The following is a 20229-nucleotide window of genomic DNA, read 5'->3' on the forward strand; positions in this document are numbered from 1 at the left end:
AAAAGGTTCTTGTAAGCATCTCCTTGCCTAGGGCAAGAGACTGCCCCAGCGAGCTCCCACGTGCCTCGGGTCGTACAAAGCCTTGCTGCTGGTGCTCTGTGAAACACCTTTCTCCCGCTCTGCGTTTGCTTCGGCTTTGTTTTTTAAATGTCAGAACTCAGACACTGCTCCTCATACTTAGTCTGAAAAGATCGTTGCCAATACTGCTGCTAAGATTTGTGTAGACAGACTTTCTAAAGAGTCATTGAGTGAGTGTTGACCTGCTGCTGTAGTTTCTTCAGTGTATAGCCCAGGACAGCCGTGGGTATTGTAAACCTAGTCTCCAGTTTCAGCGATCCGCATTAATTACCAGGACCACTCAGAGAGACAGTTGTCGGATGTGCTTCTGAGCATATCTCGTGGCACATGTTGCGTTCTGCTCACAGAAGTCTCTGTGTAACCTTAACACCTAAAGGAAAAGGCTTGAAGGGTGATCTTAAAAACTGCATCCCGGCCACACAGCTAGTCCTTCTTGAACATAGTGTTTGAATCCTCTCCTGTGTATGGTACAGGAGATCGTAATTTCCCAAACCAACTAAAGCATGAAAAATCAGTTATTTTTAGAAAATTGTGGCCATTAGGTACAAGGGGAGACTTATTTGAGTTACTTGTTGCTGGACAGAGTAAAGCTTTTTGCATTCGTGTGGACTATGAAATTAAAATTGTTCAGTTTTTTTCCTGACTCACTACTTTTTTGGGATTGTTAATATACAGATGTACAGTGATTTATCCCTGCTTCTCAAGAATGATGATAAAGCCTTACTTTGATACAACAGTTTGTGGTTTTCAAAGTGGTTTCAAAATGTGGTTTGTCATTCCGTCTTCCAAGGAAACCATAGAAGATAGATGTTGTTCCCATTTTACAGTTGAAGACGTCTCTGACTCATTTCACATAGTCACTAATTGTCAGACCTAGACTAAATCCAGAGCTTCTGATTTCAAATCTAGAGCTTGTTTCACTATAGCATAGCTGTGTCAGTAAATCCTCATTAGCTGCTTGGAAAATTGTCTTCCAGAACAAATCATTGCTAGTGAATTCTTCTTTTTTTTTTTAAAGATGTTTTATTTATTTGACAGAGAGACACAGCGAGAGAGGGAACACAAGCAGGGAGAGTGGGAGAGGGAGAAGCAGGCTTCCCGTGGAGCAGGGACCCCGATGCGGGGCTCGATCCCAGGACCCTGGGATCAGCCGAAGGCAGACGCTTAACAACTGAGCCACCCAGGCGCCCCCAAAAATTTTTTTCTAAAAGTCAAAATATCTTAAATAAGGGGCTCCTGGCCTTCGGCTCAGGTCATGATCCCAGGGTCGTGGGATCGAGCCTCACATCGGGCTCCCTGCTCGGCGGGAAGCCTGCTTCTCCCTCTCCCACTCCCCCTGCTTGTGTTCCCTCTCTCGCTGTGTCTCTGTCAAATAAATCAAATCTTTAAAAAAAAATTGTTTTATGAGGTTAGTTTTTTATGACAGTTTATCATTTATTTTATTACAGTTATTGGCCTAAAAGGAAAGCAGTTGGCAACATTTCTCCCTGTTCCTCACCTTCCTCTCATATTCTTAGAAAAGTTTTTATTTATTGTTGACATTGCTGAATGTTTTGTCATCTAACTGTAAGAGGTTGATGGAATACTCTGCAAGTACTAGGAAACGATTATTACTAACCCTCATGTTAACTGGAATGCAGGCATACCTTGTTTTATGGCACTTCACTTTATTGTGCTTTGGTGATAGTGCATTTCTTACAATTGAAGGTTTGTGGCAACCCTGTTTTGAGCAAGTCTGTCAGCAACTTTTCCAACAGTATTTGCTTACTCTGTCTCTGTCACATTTTGGTAATACAGTATTTCAAACTTTGTCATTCTTATGGTGATCTGTGATGTGATAATGACTCGCTGATAGCTCAGATCATGGTTACCATTTTTTAGCAATAAAGTATTTTAAAATTAAGGTACATACATGGTTTTTAAAAGACATGATACACTTGGAATTTTAATAGACTACAGCATACTGTAAATATAACTTTTATGTGCACTGTGAAACCAAAAAGTATATTTGATTCACTTTTTTGCAGTATTTGCTTTATTGTGGTGGTCTGGAACCAAACCTGCAATATCTCCCAGGTGTCCCTGTATTTCTTTAGTTGATGGTTTTAAAATTACATTCTGATGCTGTTTTGATCTTATGTTGCCTTGAAACAGATTTTTTCCATGCAATACATTGAAGCCTCTCTTAACACTTTCAATCACAGCCTCAACACTCTGTCAAGTTGAACCTGTGGGAAGATGGTTTGAAGCTTTTGTTAAGAGGAGAAACAGAAATGCTTCTGCCTCTTTTCAGGAACTGGAGGATAAGAAAGAATTATCAGAAGAATCAGAAGATGAAGAATTGCAGTTGGAAGAGTTTCCCATGTTGAAAACACTTGATCCCAAAGACTGGAAGGTATTTAATATCTGAATCTTTTGTTCAGTCAGATGCTTTGTGAGGCATAGGCAGTTTTCCCACGAGTTTTCCATCAGTAAGCCATGTTTTAAGATGCTTCAACAAGAGAACCATAACTGAACACCTGTTTATTGTTAAGCTCTGAGTGGGATAGCACTAGTCATAGGATACCATCTCTGCTGGAAAAATCCAGGAAGTGTTCACAGAAAACATAATGTTTGAGCTGGCCTTAAAGGGATGAGTGGCAGTTCGTGAAGCAGAGAAGGGAGAAAAGGTGTTCTGGGCAGAAGGAATAGATCTGCAAAAACACAAAGGAGTAAAGAATGTATATCACCTCTTCGGGGATTAGTGAAGAGTAGAGTGGGTAGGGTACTTGAAAGGTGGTTGTGAGAAATTAGTCCTGAAACAAGACTCTAGACCAAATTCTGTTGTACTGTCCTTTTTATGCCATGCTAAGTAAGGAAGGAATTAAGATTTTTTTTTTTTTAAAGATTTTTTATTTATTTGACAGAGAGAGACACAGCGAGAGAGGGAACACAAGCAGGGGGAATGGGAGAGGGAGAAGCAGGCTTCCCGCGGAGCAGGGAGCCTGATGCGGGGCTAGATCCCAGGACTCTGGGATCATGACCTGAGCCAAAGGCAGACGCTTAACGACTGAGCCACCCAGGTGCCCCAGGAATTAAGATTTTATTTTCAGGGCAGTAGGAAGTCATCAAAAGTTTTAAGCTAATTTTAGCAAAGTAATTCTCCTGGCAGTACAGAAAATTGCTTGAAAAGGGAGGGCAGGGCTGGAGGGGAAGTGAGTAGTTTGCTGTTACGGGGCTAGTGCAATAATCCAAGCCTGCAGATGCATACTTGAGCTAAATTTATGGCCGGGTTTTGAGGAAGAGGGAACACGTGTTTTTTTTGGAGGTAGACTTGATAGAGCTTGGTGACCTTGACTGTGTGGTACAAGAGAAGATGTACTTAGAAGACCTCTGAGCATTCCAGCTTGAATGACCTGCTGGAGTGTGATGTCAGTCACCAACATTAGGATGCAGGAGAAAGGAAGTTTGTGGGGAATGTGGTGTTTGTGTTCAAGTTTGGCTATGTCAGAGTTGAGGTTCTAGTAATGTACTGATGAAGTCTTCTAGTAAATGGTTAGAAATTGGTCTGTGGCTCTGAAAGGAGGATAAAGCCAAAAACATTTGCAAGTTGTTGGCAAGTTGTAGGTGGTAGTTGAGCCTGGGGGAATTAAATGACATCAGCCAAGGAGAAGAATATAGACAAGTAGGTATCCTAAAGCTTAAGTAGGCATTAGTATAATACTTAAATATGTATACTGTGGAATTAGAGTGCCAGAATTCAAATCTGGTTCTGCCCATTTAGTGCGCTGGGACCTTGGGAAAGTTACTTGACACGTCTGTTTCGTGCAGTGAGATTGCTCACAGCTCAAAGGAGTATAGTGAAGATTAATGCAATGATGTATATAAAGCACTTAACCTAGTGCTTGACACGTGATAAATACCAAACAGATAGTGGATAATGAGTTCCTGTCTCCTAGCTTGTGAGGGTTAAATGAGATAAAGTGTATGTGTAAGGCACTTAGAAAAGTAAGTAAGCACTCAAAATGTTAGCTGATTCACATACTGTCATCAGTTTTAAAAGAAAAGGACTGCACGTTGAGGAGCCTGAATATTTAACGGGTGGGCAGAGGAGGAGAAGCAGCAAAAGATACTAAGAAGGGTGAAAGAGGTCAAAAGAAAACAACGAAAGAGACATTTGTTAGTTCAGCTAAGGTTTATTAAACATCAGGCACTAGACCCTTCCAGAAACTAAGAGAGGAGGAAGTCTCAAGAAGGACAAAACAGTCACCCATGTCACTGCTTTGGAGAGGTCAGTCACATAACATGAATAATAATAAAAACCGCCAGGTTTGGCACACGAAGGGTAGGTGACCACACTGAAAGCAGTTTTGGTGAATGGTTCGGGAGGCAAGCAGTTACAGTTGGGTTGAGTGACTAGGAGGTGATGAAATGGAGACCACAGTGCAAAATACTCTCTTTCAAAGCTGGACTGTAGAGAAAATACTAACTTGAGAGAAAGGCGGGGTCAGGAGAAGATAGAATTGGGGACCACTGAGATCTACAAGAGAGAAAAGGAAAAAAGATGGAGGTCTTTGGTATGGAAAAGAGTAGGTGATGTCAGAACAAGGTAGCAGGGTTCATACATTGGTTCAGTTAATTGTTTCTTTCAACAAACAGGGATTAAGCATCTGCTTCGTAGCAGATGCTGTTCTGGGGGCTGAGGAGTCTGCCGAACAAGACAGTATCACTGCTCCCACATAGCTTCTATTCCAGGGAGGAGACAGATAATATGTAAACAATCAAGGACGTGGCCACCAGGTGCTGGGCAAAGAAGTTGAACAGGGTGCAGTGATAGAGTGTCCAGGTGACTGCTTTAGGTTGAGTGGGCGGGGAAGGCCTGTGGAGTTGACATTTAAGATAAAACCTGAGTGACACGCCAAGATCAGGGAGAATGGCATTCCAGGCAGAGAGCTTGTGCGGGGGCAGAAAGAAGTTCGAAGTGTGCCAGGAACTGATGAAGGCAAATGGGTGGATTAGCGTGGATGAGGGAGTGGTGAGGAGGTTAAGGAGCAATAGTCACTGGAAGGCCATTGGAGAGTTGGAAGCAATGACAGTTTGTAAGTACTTTAGGGGAAACAAGAAGGAACAGAGATGGGCAGAGAAATGTCTATTTTAAATAAGGTGATAACATTTAAGCTGAGACTGAAGGATGAGAAGATGGCAGCCATGTGAAGAGTGGGGGAATGTGCCAGGTGGGGAGAACAGCATGTGAGGAGAAAGGGCTTGGTGTCTGCAGTGAACTGCCAACACCAGTCTTGTATTTGGGAATGAGTGACCAAGGTAGAGTGACAGGCCAGGAAGAGCGAGCGGGAGACGGAGGTGCTCCGTACAGCTGGGGCTCAGAGGAGAGGTCTGTGCTCAAGTGACCTGGGGAGTCGTAAGCAGTTACAGGGTACTGACTATGTTCTGGCCCTGGCATTGGCTCACGTCACCCAGGAGCAAATTACAGAGAGAGACGAGAGAAACCCCAGGACTGAGCTTTGCAGGTCCTGGAGAAGCCAGTAAAAGTATCTGAAAAAAGGTGCTGGAAGGTGGGAGGAAAAGAGTGAATGCACAGAAACATTAAAGGAAGGTAATCTTTCAAGGAAGGAGTCAGCTGTGCTGCCACTGGGAGCCGAAGTCAAGTGAGAACAGATGAGTGGTCTTGGACTTGGCACCTGGAAATTCATACTGAAGAGAGCAGCCTCATTGCACCTGGGGTGGGAGTGGATGGAGCAGAACCAAAGTGGAGTGGTTTGAAAATGCACGCTGAAGGAGGTAAATGTGTGGACGGCTTTTTCAAGAAGTTTAATGTTGATGAACAGCAGAGAAATGGAGATAGAGCGGTAACTGGAAAGGGGATCTTGGAAGTATTTTTAGGATGAGAGCTAACAGGGCCACCTGGGTGGCTCAGTCAGTTAAGCATCTGCCTTCAGTTCAGGTCATGATCTCAGGGTCCTGGGACCGAGCCCTACGTCGGGCTCCCTGCTCAGTGGGGAGTCTGCTTCTCCTTCCTCTGCCCCTCTCCTCTGTTTGTGCGCACGTGTGTGCACTCTCAGATAAATCAATAAAATCTTAAAAAGGGGGGGGCGCCTGGGTGTCTCAGTCGTTAAGCGTGTGCCTTCTGCTCAGGTCATGATCCCAGGGTCCTGGGATCGAGCCCCACATCGGGCTCCCTGCTCGGTGGGGAGCCTGCTTCTCCCTCTCCCTCTGCCTGCCACTCCTGCTTGCACATGCGCTGTCATATAAATAAATAAAATCTTTAAAAAAAAAAAAAGGTTGAGAGCTAACAAAGCATATTTTTATAAGGATGAAGATAATCCAGTTGAAATTTAGGAGATATCTGAAAGACGTTAGTATTTTGAGGAGACTTAGAGAACCAGGAGGAAGGATGGAGTAGTTTCTCTTGGTAGGACAGGCTTTTTCAGTTGTGAATGGAGGGAAAGGGAAAGATCTATGGATGCCAGTAGGGTGGTAGAAAGATAGGTAGGAATTTGAGTAAGATAATTTACATTTTTTAGTTAAGCAGGAGGCAGGGCTGTTGATAAGAGGGTGGAGAAGGATCTGTGAGGTTTGAGGAGTGACTAGAGAAATAGTAACCTTAGGGAGTGGAAAGGTAAACCAGCTGGAACGAAGTATTATTGCCAGGTATAATGAAGAAGCCCATCCATATGAACTTTGCAGTCCTGAATTTAAAGGGAAACCAGTGAGCCCTGCTTGACTTTTTCTTCCCATGTTACAATGCCCTCAATTCCCTTTCCTCCCCACTCACTTCTCCAATACTAGATACACTCTTTGAATTCTGTAGGGAGACTTCAGTTGCTACTTCAACTTATAAAATCAGAAGGATGTTAACCCAAGCAGAAACAAAAGCAGGTATTTCCTCTCCGGAGAAGCCTCATCCCTCAGTTTCTCAAAATTTCCATCCAACCTACCTTCTTTGCTGAACATGACTCCTAGTCTTACCATTGCGCTGGCCCAACCCTGTGGACTGTGATAATACTTCCCTCTCTTCTGAAATCTTCTGGCTATATCCTGATTTAAGGATGGCCATAAGATATTAGTAGGTGATCTTGGACTTGGCACCTGGAAATTCCCATTTAAGAGAAAAATGGGCTCAATGGTCAAGTAAGTTTGGAAAATGCCGGGTTTTGTGGGTTTGTTTGCATTTTTTTTTTAATTGCAGGACTTCTCAGAGCCTTTATTAGGCTTCTGTGCATACAAAGCATCACAAGGGCTGTTATCACAGTCCACATTTCCCAGACTTACTACAGAATCCATTTTATATGCAATGTCTCACTGGACTCCTATTATGGGAAGCACTATTTTAGGGTACCAGCATAAGGGATAAGATATATTGCTCCATTTCACACTTGACTCCCTTTTGTGTCTTTATCAGAACCAAGATCATTATGCAGTACTTGGACTTGGCCATGTAAGATATAAAGCTACACAGAGACAGATCAAAGCAGCTCGTAAGTACTTAGTTCTTTGGAGATAATCCAGTATCTGGCATAGGAAATGTTATCTTTTTGAAAAGATATGCACTATCATAGTCTATAGCCATAAATCTAGATTCAACAGCATTTGATACATGGTCATAACAATGCATAACCACAGTCTCCTTTACCTTCAGAACCAGAAAACAATCATTCTCATGCATGGACTTTTTCACTGGGAATAAGAAATCAGAGGATGGGTGGGTAGGTGTGTTTGTGACCAAGATAAAGAACATTCTTCCAGTGGCAAGCTTTTAAAAAAGTAATGTTTCATTTCCCTTTAGAAATATGGCCAGCTGTATTTAGTGGAAGCTGCCTTGTTACTTAGGTTTTTTGATGTTATTTTGTGGTTTAGGTTACATTTTTATTGATACCACCCTGAGTCTTCTGCCCAATAATTATCTGATGCTTTACTGCTTTCTTCATTAAAAAGATAAAAATTTCGGGGCACCTGGGTGGCTCAGTTGTTAAGCGTCTGCCTTCGGCTCAGGTCATGATCCCAGGGTCCTGGGATTGAGCCCCGCATCGGGCTCCCTGCTCAGCAGGAAGCCTGCTTCTCCCTCTCCCATTCCCCCTGCTTGTGTTCCCTCTCGCTGTGTCTCTCTCTGTCAAATAAATAAATAAAATCTTTAAAAAAAAAAAAAGATAAAAATTTCAGGGGAATTCTTGGGAACCTGGTCTTCACATGCTTTATAAAACACCATCCCCTTAGTGCCCTACACACCATTCGGTTCACCTGGTTAATAAAGTTTGATCAAAGGGGTGAAGGTGATTAGTTTTCTGTGTTTTATCTTAGGAGAATGTTCTGCCCTCCACTCTAGAGAATGGATATTGAGGTCAGAGGAGGTAAGATTGTGACCAAAATGGAAAAGGAGTTAGGGAGTCAAGGCCAATCAGGAGGAGAAAGTGTTGTACTTGGAGGAAGGTGGCTGAATGAGACCCATCTCATGTTGAAAAATACTAGTTGAGACTAAGTATAGTAGATAAATTCAAAATTTTCTCCACTAATGCCTATATTTAGGAAAATCACAGGAAATATTTTTAATAAGGTGAAGGAATTTATGAGATTTTAGATCTATTCAGTTTCTTAAAAAGCTGGCATGGTTTTAGACTAAGCATATGTTAATGAATATGAATAGTCATTGCAACATACATAAATGCCAGGGAAATTCATTTGCTGTGGAAAAATATTTGCAAAGTCTTGCTATATGAAAGAACAGCATACAAATACCGAATGAGTTGATACATATAAATTTGTGAAAGAATTGGAAGTGATTTAGAACTATGAAAACAGTTGATGTTTTAAGGTGAAGGAGTTTTTTTTTTCTTTAAAGATAAAAAATGTACAATAAGCTGTAAAAGAAACATTCATTTGTTTCTTTTTTCTTTTTTTTTTTTTTTTAAAGAATTTATTTATTTGACAGAGAGACAGCGAGACAGAGGAAACAAGCAAGGGGAAGTGGCAGGCAGAGGGAGAAGCAGACTCCCCTCGGAGCAGGGAGCCCGATGTGGGGCTTGATCCCAGAACTCTGGGATCATGACCTGAGCCAAAGGCAGACGCTTAACGACTGAGCCACCCAGGCGCCCCTCATTTGTTTCTAAGTTTGTTCATTTTATTGGCGTAGTAGAAGTTAATTTTTTAATACTCTATAGCCAGAGGCTTTGCAACCCCAGTGCATCAGATTAACATTAAGTAAAATTATAATTCATTCTCTGCCACTATGTTGATATTCTCAGTATTTATTCAAAAGGAAACTGATTTTCTCTTACCTCTGTCATTATAAAAAAAGGCAGTTGCTTGCTTTACTGCTTTCTGAAATTTAGTTCAAAAGTAAAAATGTGAAGTTTAACATTTACAAATCTGTAATTATTAGCACAGAAGCCTAATAAAAATAAAAGTTTTACTGCATTTGAGATCCTTCAAGTTTTTTTTTTTTTAAGATTTTATTTATTTATTTGACAGAAATAGCGAGAGCAGGAACACAAGCAGGGGGAGTGGGAGAGGGAGAAGCAGGCATCCCGCAGAGCAGGGAGCCCGATGCGGGGCTCAATCCCAGGACCCTGGGATCATGACCTGAGCCACCCAGGTGCCCCGAGATCCTTCAAGTTCTTATATCCTGTTACACACATATAAAAAGACTTTTCTTTTTGTTTAATGTATTTTGAATTGCTTTAGTGAAAATTAGGAAGTCACTGAAAGGTGAATAAAATAAGTGGTCTTTTTTTTTTCCTTCTCTGCATTGTCTGAAAAGAATAAGTCACTAGAAAAGTTGAATGATGGGTTAAGAGAAAGTACTTGAATACTAAAAGTGGGATTTCAGCTGCTTACATAATTTTGTTTTGAAATAAAATTGCCAGCCACGCTGGCAAATGATGCATGTAGGTTTGATATTCTTTGCACTGAAATAAAGTCTTCGGTGATTTGAATTTTCTAAATTTAATAATTTTAGTTCAAAATATTTCTGACATTTTAAACTGAAGCTGTTCCTTACGCTTCTTAAAAATTAAAAATCCTGGGGTGCCTAGGTGGCTCAGTCGTTAAGTGTCTGCCTTCGGCCCAGGTCATGATCCAGGGGTCCTGGGATCGAGCCCCGCATTGGGCTCCCTGCTTCACGGGAAGCCTGCTTCTCCCTCTCCCACTCCCCTTGCTTGTGTTCCCTCTCTTGCTGTCTGTCTCTCTGTCAAATAAATAAATAAAATCTTAAAAAAAAATTTTTTTTAAATCCTGTTTAGAAACATTTTATAAAAATAGCAATATGAATGTACAATAAAAGCCTTTTTGCTAATGTACCCTCAAAACATCCCAGAAACTGTCTTCGGTGGGAGGAGATGGGCGTATCTTTGAAATTTCAGTAAACAACTGCTACTCGCAAATTACCCTTGTTTCTTTTTCAGACAGTGTTCTTTGGCCTCCTTTATTTTTAATATTGAGAAATATCTTTTGCCCCCTCCACAAGAGACAATATAAGACAGCCTCAGGACTCCCTAATACACATGGATGAATAAAGATTAGGCAGAAAACTCAAGAAAAAAACCAGTGCAGCATAAGAGGAGACAATCCAACAAAAAAAAAGACATCACCTCTCTTAGACTTAGAAGTTTCCAAAGAAAATTTAAGTATCTCCTCATGTGGTCAGTAAAATATGAAGACCCTGCTCTGGGGGTGTGGTGTAAACATGGCGAAAGAGACTAGGGAGAAATAAGTAGAATTGTGTGGAAACTGAAAACATGAGAGCAGAATTTAGGATTCCAAAGGTTGACATACTGATTAGAAAAACAGTAGAGCAGAGGACAACCGTGAGAATGTTCCCAAGATTCAGAGAGAAAGAATAGAGATGCCAGATTTCTAAAGAAGTCAGAATAAATGTCACAAACCATAATTGCAAATAAAGAAGGAAACTTAACCAATTTATAAGAAGATACATCTTGGAATTAAGAATGTTTGCGGGCATGTGACTTAGGTTTCACTGCCCAGCACACTTCCTTCGAAATTCGTAGGAGCGCAGCGTGAGGTAGGCTGTGCTGCGCAGAATCCATTTTGCCAGCGGGCGTGGAGGCGCACTGCAAAGCTTGTATGGCTTTCCCTCTGCCCTGGCCGTGGAAGCAGCCCGTGCTCAGTGTCTCTAGCGCCCCACAGTGCTGGGATCATCACACCTCTGAACTATCTGGTATGATTGATAATAGTTCCTAGGTACATAGCTTCCAAGCCCTGTAGTCTGACTCTTTCAAAGATTCTGTGAGCTGCCTATTAACGTTTAATAAGTTCCTTTCTGCTTAAACCATCTAGAAGACAAAAATGCTTCTCCTGGAATGTTAGTGAAGAAGCTGATGATATACCAGACTGTAAAAAAAAAATTGGAGTTCAAAAAAACAAAAATGTACCTGTAGTTTTTGAAGCCCTGCAGTATGTGTAGAAATTACTAACTTTATTATGCCTATAAAAAGATTTGTACGCAAACGTTTATAGCAGCCTTATTCACCATATCCAAAAACTGGAAACCGCCCAGTGCTCACCAGCAGGATCATGGGTAAGCAAACTGCTGTACACTCATACAGTAGGTTAGTGCTCGGTGGTTAAAAAAAGAACAGATAACTAAGACATGCGGAAATGGGGATGAATCTCAAAACATTGGGTTGAACAGAAAAGATACAAAGACAAACTATAATTCCATTTACATGAAGTTCAGGAGCATGCAAAAGTTGTCTATGGTGAAGGAAATCAGGTGGTAGGGCATGGGAGTTGACTGGAAAGAGTGAAGGGAACGCGGTGATGGAAATGGTCTGTATTTTCGTTGGTGGTAGATATAGGGGTGTATACAATTGTCAAAATTCAACGTAAATTGTATTTTAATTCAATAAAAGATGTGATTAAACAAATCAAACAATCACTTGGGAAATCAGATATACTCTTTGGGGCCTAGAAAGATACAAAAATTGTATTAGATTATTTTTGTAAAAGTAAAATCGTTGCCTATCAAAACTTAAGGGATGGCGATTAGAGCTGCACCATAAGTAAGTTCATTGCCTTAAACTGTTACTTTTTAAAAAGAGGGAAAAATAAAATGGGCATCCAGTTCAAATGTTTAAAAGAATAGCACCAAGGAACATGGAAAATTAGAAGAGATAAAACAGCGGTATCCCAAAGTGGATTTATAAAAAGAAAAAAACAAATAGCGAAATACAGAAAGAAACCATTACAGAAGATGTTTTTAATGGAGACCACTATTAAATGTAATAGATTCAAAAATTTTGATTAAATGAACTTTTTTGAGGGGCACCTGGTGGCTCAGTCAGTTAGGCGTCTGCCTTCAGCTCAGGTCATGATCCCAGGACCCAGCTCGGTTCATGATCGAGCCCGGAGTTGAGCTCCATGCTCCATGGGGAGTCTGCTTCTCCCTCTCCCTGTGCCCCTCTCCCTGCTTGTGCTCTCTCTGTCTCTCTCAAATAAAATCTTTTTATTTTTTTATTTTTATTTTTTAAAGATTTTATTTGTTTGACAGACACAGCGAGAGAGGGAACACAAGCAGGGGGAGTGGGAGAGGGAGAAGCAGGCTTCCCGCGGAGCAGGGAGCCCAGTGCGGGGCTCGATCCCACAGGACCCGAGCCGAAGGCAGACGCCTAACAACTGAGCCACCCAGGCGCCCCAATAAAATCTTTTTTTAAAAAATGAAATGTAGCAGGAGGGGAAGAATGAAAGGGGGGGAAATCGGAGGGGGAGAAGAACCATGAGAGACGATGGACTCTGAAAAACAAACTGAGGGTTCTAGAGGGGGTGGGGTGGGAGGATGGGTTAGCCTGGTGATGGGTATTGAGGAGGGCACGTTCTGCATGGAGCACTGGGTGTTATGCACAAACAATGAATCATGGAACACTATATCTAAAACTAATGATGTAATGTATGGGGATTAACATAACAATAAAAAAATTAAAAAAAAATGAACATTTTTTAAATTGAGAAAGAAATTTTAAAGGCAGATGTTTCAAAGATTTTATTAGAGAGAGTGCACAGGAGTGGTGGGGGGGCAGAGGGGGGAGAGAGAGAGAATCTCCAGCAGACTCTACAATGAACATGGAACCCAACATGGAGCTTGATCTCATGACCCTGAGATCATGACTTGAGCCAAAACCAAGAGTCGGATGCTTAACTGACTGAGCCACCCAGGTGTCCCTAAATAGGAAGAAATTTTAAAAGTTATGAAAGAATTACCTCCTGAAAAAAATGTTTTTAGGGGCACCTGGCTGGCTCAGTCGGAAGAGCATGCAATTCTTGATCTTGGGGTTGTGAGTTTGAGCTCCACAATGGGTGTAGAGATTACTAAAATAAATAAATAAACTTTTAAAAATATAATAGCGAATTTAATTTAACAGCACATTAAAAGAAGAATACCCACGAACAGATAGGATTTCTTTCAGGAATCTAACTTAGGAAGTATATTAATATAGCTAAATCTGTTTATAATTTAGATAACGTGATTTTCTAAATAGTGAAAAATGTATAAAACACAATTTAATAGACATTCCTTTTTGATAAATAGAACTTTGCAAAAAAATACAGTTAATTTCCTACTTGGTAAGTATTTCACACCTACAGCCAACAAACTTAACCGTGTGATGTTAGTGATATTACCATTAAAATCCATGGGAGAAACTAGCCTGCTTATTATTATGCTATTTTAGGAGTGTAGTTTAGTGAACTAAGATATTAAATAAGAGAACTATTGGAAAGAAGAAAAATACATTATTTGTAGGTAATATAGGCCCTACCTAGAAAACCAAAAAAAAGGGTTGAGTCAAGTGGCTAGATGCAGGAGAAATATACAAAAATAATAGTTTTTGGAAGTTACCATCAAATTTATTAGGAGGGTATAATCATTTTAAAGATGATCGCAGGGCAAGAATAGTTAACCAGAAACAAACCCTGATTAATTTGCTATAATAAAGGAAGCATCATACATCACTGGAGAAGGGAAGGATTATTAGATGTTATTAGGACTTCAAATGATGAAAGGTTTAGATATTTACTTGAATTTGTTAAAATTCTAAAAAAATTTAAAGAATTTTTTACAATTTTCAGTTCTAACCATAGAAAATAATAATGAAACTACAAAATATATTAAAATTGTTGAGAATGATGAAGGTACCTTATAAGTTATAAGTACTGAAAAAAATTATAAAGGAAATGATCAGTAAATATAAATGAAAATGACATATATAGTATATATAAATGTTTATAAGTATACATATATATGACATACATACATATATGTTATATATGTAAAACTTCTATTTTGAGGATTTTTCCCCATCATTTAGGGTTCCCATTAGGTTAATTGGCAGTGAAAATCTCACATCTCAAAAAGTAGTTTTACATATATATATATATAAATACTGTGTATATATATGTCACGAATATATATGTGTAGATACGTACAATGTATATTTGTATGATACATATCACAAAGAAAATGACAACAGTATTCATCAAAAAAGCATTTTAGAAACAAATTCAGTAGGTAATCACTTTTTAAATTAAAGCTGAGGTATTAAAAAAATTGAGCTTTGCTGAGCAGGAATAGAACAGGAGGGAATTTGGGTGTCTCAGTTTTTTCATTGTAAAATTTAAAATGTGACTAGATAATCTCTAACATCCCTTCTAGTTCTAAAATTCTTTTTTTTTTTTTTAAGATTTTTTTAAAAAATTTATTTGAGAGAGTGAGTGGGAGAGCATGAGCAGGGGGAGAGCAGAGAGAGAAAGAGAACAGACTCCCCGCTGAGCAGGGAGCCCGTTATGGGGCTCGATCCTGAGACTCCAGGATCATGACCTGAGCTGAAATCAAGAGTCAAGACATTTAACTGGCTGAGCCACCCAGGCGCCCCTGATTACGCTTATGTTTTAAAAAACCATTCTCTCTCTCTCTCTTTTTTTTTTTTTTGGCAAGTTTCCTCTCTGTACATCCCCCACAAGCATCACAAGCTGTTTATTACTTAGTGTTACATGAGATAAAGGTTTTAAGCAGTACGTGATGTAAAACAAAAGGGGCACCTGGGTGGCTCAGTCGTTAAGCGTCTGCCTTCAGCTCAGATCGTGATCCCGGGGTTCTGGGATTGAGCCCCGCGTCGGGCTCCCTGCTCCGCGGGAAGCCTGCTTCTCCCTCTCCCACTCCCCCTGCTTGTGTTCCTTCTCTCGCTGTGTCTCTCTCTATCAAATAAATAAAATAAAAATCTTAAAAAAAAAAAAAAGAATGTTTTAAAACAGGTGATCACTTCCCTTAACCTTGTAACTTCTGTTTATAATCTTTTTGGCAAATGTAAAGTGCTCAGTTATTAATACAGAGAAGGATGCTTCAAGAGTGATCAGTAAGATTCTTTAAAAACAAATTTCCTTGCCTGAAGTGTTTGCTACAAGGACCTTAGCTCAATTATTTTGGCACTGTGCCTCGTTAACTCTTACTCATTTGCTTGGAATTACCTCCTGTCTTCCATTCACCTAAACCAAATTCACCTATCTTTCGAAGTCATTTTTACTTCTGATGGACTGTTTTTCATAGTGGTTATACCAATTTACAATCCTACCGGGGTGCCTGGGTGACTCAGTCTGTTAATTGTCTGCCTTTGGCTCAAGTCATGATCCCAGAGACCTGGGATCGAGCCCCACGTCACACTCCCTGATCAGCAGGGAGCCTACTTCTCCCCCACTGCTCGTACTTTTTCTCTCTCAAAAGATAAGTCTTAAAAAATAATTTACAGTCCTCTCAACAGTGCATGAAGGTTCCCTTTTCTCTGCATTCTCACCAAAGCTTAGTTCTTGTCTTTTTGATAATAGCTGTTCTGATATCTCGTTGTGGTTTTGAATTGCATTTCCCTGATGATCAGTGATACTGAGCATCATTTCATGTGTCTCTTGGCCATCTGTATGTCCTCTTAGAAAAATGTCTAGTCAGATTCTCTGCCCATTTTTTTAATAGGGTTATTTGGGGGTTTTTTGGTGTTCATTTCTAGGAGTTCTTTATGTTTTGGATATTAACCCCTTATCAGATGTATCATTTGCAAATATCTTCTCCCATTCAGTAGGTTGCCTTTTAAGGCCATTATGTTTCCATTTTTATTTGTGTCAAAGTATTTTTTTTATTATTATGTTAATCACCATACATTACATCACAGTATTTTTTTTTTAATTTCCTCTGTGATTTCCTCTTTGACCCATTGATTGTTTAGTAGCATGTTGTTTAGCCTCCACAGGTTTGTTTTTTTCCTGTGTTTTTCCTATAATTGATTTCTAGTTTCATACCATTGTGGGTATAATAGATGCTTGCTATAATTTCTGTGTTCTTAAATTTACTGAGACTTGTTTTATGGCCTAACGTGATCTATCCTGGAGAATGTTCCATATGCACTTGAGAAGAATGTGTATTCTGCCATGGTTGGATGGAGTGTTCTGTTTGTTAAGTATATCTGGTCTAATATGTTGTCAAAGCCAGTGTTCCCTTACTAATTTTCTGTTTGGATAATTTGTCCATTGATGTAAGTGGGGTATTAAAGGCCCCTATGATTATTGTGTATTACTGTCAATTTCTTTTTATAACCATTTTTTTTATATATGTTTAGGTGCTTCTCTGTTGGGTTGTATAGGTATTTACAATTGTTATAGCCTCTCGTTGGATTGATTTCTTTATTAAGTGATGCCTTGTTTTGTCTCTACAGTTTTTGTTTTAAAGTTGATTTTGTCTGACATAGTATTGCTACCCCAATTTTTTTTTCTGCTTCCACTTGCATGGAATATTTTTTTCAATCCCTTCACTTTCATTCTGTATATGTCTTTAAGCTGAAGTGAGTCTCTTGTGGGCAGCATATAGATGGGCCTTGTTTTTTTGTTTTTTTTAAAGATTTTATTTATTTATTTGAGAGAGAGAATGAGATAGAGAGAGCATGAGAGGGGGGAGGGTCAGAGGGAGAAGCAGACTCCCTGCTGAGCAGGGAGCCCGATGCGGGACTCGATCCCGGGACTCCAGGATCATGACCTGAGCCGAAGGCAGTCGCTTAACCAACTGAGCCACCCAGGTGCCCATGGGCCTTGTTGTTTTTAAAGATTATTTATTTGAGAGAGAAAGAGAAAGCACAGAAGGTGAGGGAGAAACAGATTCCCCCCACTGAGCAAAGAGCCTGATGTGGGGCTTGATCCCAGGACCCCAAGATCATGACCTGAGCCAAGGGCAGATGTTTAACCAACTGAGCCACCCAGGCACCCCAGTGGATCTTGTTGTTTTATCCATTCAGTTACCGTGTGTCTTTTTTGAAGCATTTAGACCATTTACATTTTAAGCAGTTATTAATAGATATGTACTTATTGCCATTTTGCCAATTGCTTCCTAGGTTTGGTTTGGTTTTGGGGTGTTTTTTTGTTGTTTTGGGTTTTTGGGGGGGTTGTGTATTTTAGAGCTCTTGTCTGTTTCTTTATTCTCATGATGTCTTCCCTCATGATATGACTTTCTTTAAAGTTAGGCTTAGACTCCTTTATTTATTTATTTATTTTTGGTATCTATTACAGGTTTTTGATTTGTAGTTACCATGAGGTTCATATTATAACATCCTGCGTGTGTAATAGCAGTCTATATTAAAGTTGATGGTTGCTTAAGTTCAAGCACATTTTAAAAGCACTATATTACTCCCCCCACATGTTTTATGTATATAGTGTCATATTTTACATCTTTTTATTTTGTGTATCTGTTGACTGATTTTTGTAGATAACAATTGATTTTACTATTTTCACCTTTTTCCCTTCATACTGGCTTTATTGGTGATCTATCTTCACTGTATGTTTGCTTTTACCAATGAAGTTTTCCTTTCACCATTTTCTTCTAGTTAATGCCTATTCTTTTCACTTAAAGAATTCTCTTTAACAGGGGCGCTTGGGTGGCTCAGTCGTTAAGCGTCTGCCTTCGGCTCAGGTCATGATCCCAGGGTCCTGGGATCGAGTCCCACATCGGGCTCCCTGCTCCGCGGGAAGCCTGCTTCTCCCTCTCCCACTCCCCCTGCTTGTGTTCCCTCTCTCGCTGTGTCTCTGTCAAATAAATACATAAAATCTTCAAAAAAAAAAAATTCTCTTTTAACATTTCTTGTGAGGCTAGTTTAGTGGTGATGGACTCCTTCAACTTTTGTCTTGCAAACTCTTTATCTCTTCTTTCATTCTGAATGATAACCTTGCTCAGTACAGTATTCTTGGTTGTAGGTTTTTTCCCAGCACTTTGAATATATCATGCTACTCCCTTTTTTAAAATAATTTTTTAAAGATTTTTTATTTATTTATTTGACAAAGAGATATAGCAAGAGAGGGAACACAAGCAGGGGGAGTGGGAGAGGGAGAAGCAGGCTTCCCGCGGAGCAGGGAGCCCAATGCGCGGCTCGATCCCAGGACCCTGGGATCATGACCTGAGCCGAAGGCTTAATGACTGACCCACCTAGGCGCCCCACGCTACTCCCTTCTGACCTCAGAGTTTCTGCTAAAAAATTGTCCTTATCGAGTTCCCCTTTTATGTAACTGTTTCCTTTTTCTCTTGCTGTTTTTAAGATTCTCTGTTTATCTTTAATTTTTACCATTTTAATTATGCATTGGGGTAGACCTTCTGGGTTTCATTCTTCCTTTGTGGGGCTCCCTTTGTGTTCTAAAGCTGGATATCTATTTCATTACAGGTTGTTTGTTTTCGGCCATTATTTCTTCAAATAAGTTTTCTGCCCCTAACTCTGTCCTTCTGTGACCCCTATAATGCAGATGTTCTCTTATACTTGATGTTGTTGCAGAGGTTTTTTTAAAGATTTATATTTATTTCTCAGAATGAGAGAGAGAGTATAAGCAGGGGGAGCCGAAGGCAGAGGGAGAAGTAGGCTCCCCGCCAAGCGGGGAGCCCGACGTGGGGCTTGATCCCAGGACCCTGAGATCATGACCTGAGCCGAAGGCAGAAGCTTAACCGACTGAGACACCTAGGCATCCTACAGAGCCTCATTTTTTTTAAATTCTTTTTTTTTTTTTTTTGCTGTTCAGCTTGGTTGCTTTCTATTACCCTGTCCTCATCGCTGATCCATTCTTCTGCATCCGCTCATCTGGCCTTGATTCCCTCTAGTTTGTTTTTCAGATTTTCTGTCTTTGTTGAAGTACTCACTGAATCATCCACTCTTCTCTCCAGTCCAGTGAACGTCTTTATGACCATTACTTTGGGCCTTTAATCAGGTTGAATGCTTATTTCCATTTTCTTTAGTAGCTCTTTTTTCTTGGGTTTTGTTTCGATCTTTCATTTGGATCATATTCCTGTCTCCTCAGTTTGCATGACTGTACGTCTTTGTATTAGGTAAGTCAGCTGCCTCTCTTGTTCTTGAAAGTAGTGGCCTTATGTAAAGGTGTCCCGTGGTGCCCAGTAGTGCATTGCCCCCCACCGGTCACCAGGCCCAGGCCCTCCAGAAATATTTTGTGTAGCGGCTGCATACACTCTCCTGGTATAGACTGGTCCAGGACTGCTATGGGTGCAGTGGTAGGCCTGGCTTGCCGCCAGCACAGCTGCTTCAGAGGTCAGGCTGCAAGTGCTGCAGGCGTGCTGGTGGGTGGGGCTGCCCCCTCCCCTCTGTCCACAGTTGGTTTGGAGAGGCCCTGGTTCTGACCGGGGCTCCCTACCAGGTGTGGTGGGATGGGAGCCATTTGGGATGGGCACCTTTGGGTGGGGGGAGCTCTACAGGGGACCATGGGGCGGGGCAAGTAGTGTTAGCAAGGTAGATGGAGAGTGTCACGACTGGCTTCCATCAGCATCAGGGCAGTAAGGCTGAAGGAGAGCAAGGAAAATGGCACCTGCCTGCATATTTCTTTCTGGGAGAAAGTTCCTGCAGATCCCTGCCCCTCTGGCACATGTCCTATAATTAGTAAATCTCTGTCACATATAACCCACATGCTTTTCAAATTGCTCCCTCTGTGCTGGGTCTCAGAATGAGTGCTACAGTGCACTGGCCCTTTAAAATTTTAGCAGAGGGGCGCCTGAGTGGCTCAGTCGTTAAGCATCTGCCTTTGCTCAGGTCATGATCCCAGGGTCCTGGGATTGAGCATCGGGCTCCCTGCTCGGCGGGAAGCCTGCTTCTCCCTCTCCCACTCCCCCTGCTTGTGTTCCCTCTCTTG

The 20229-nt window shown here is 40.8% G+C and overlaps 1 protein-coding gene across 3 annotated transcripts in view; it reads left to right on the forward strand.

Annotated features, from left to right (window-relative positions):
• DNAJC2 (DnaJ heat shock protein family (Hsp40) member C2) overlaps nucleotides 1-20229 on the forward strand; it is a 35390-nt gene that overhangs the window by 585 nt on the left and 14576 nt on the right. Inside the window, exons 2-3 of one of the 3 annotated variants that reach the window (XM_036067468.2) lie at nucleotides 2283-2473; nucleotides 7478-7553. In XM_036067468.2, coding sequence (XP_035923361.2) covers nucleotides 2283-2473; nucleotides 7478-7553 — 267 coding nt within the window. Of the gene's footprint in view, nucleotides 1-2282; nucleotides 2474-7477; nucleotides 7554-20229 lie in introns of those variants that run through there. The other 2 variants (XM_078060041.1, XM_078060042.1) reach the window with 2 other exon arrangements.

This window comes from Halichoerus grypus, chromosome 12 (assembly GCF_964656455.1).
Source record: "Halichoerus grypus chromosome 12, mHalGry1.hap1.1, whole genome shotgun sequence".
In the NCBI taxonomy this organism is placed as follows: Eukaryota; Metazoa; Chordata; class Mammalia; order Carnivora; family Phocidae; genus Halichoerus; species Halichoerus grypus.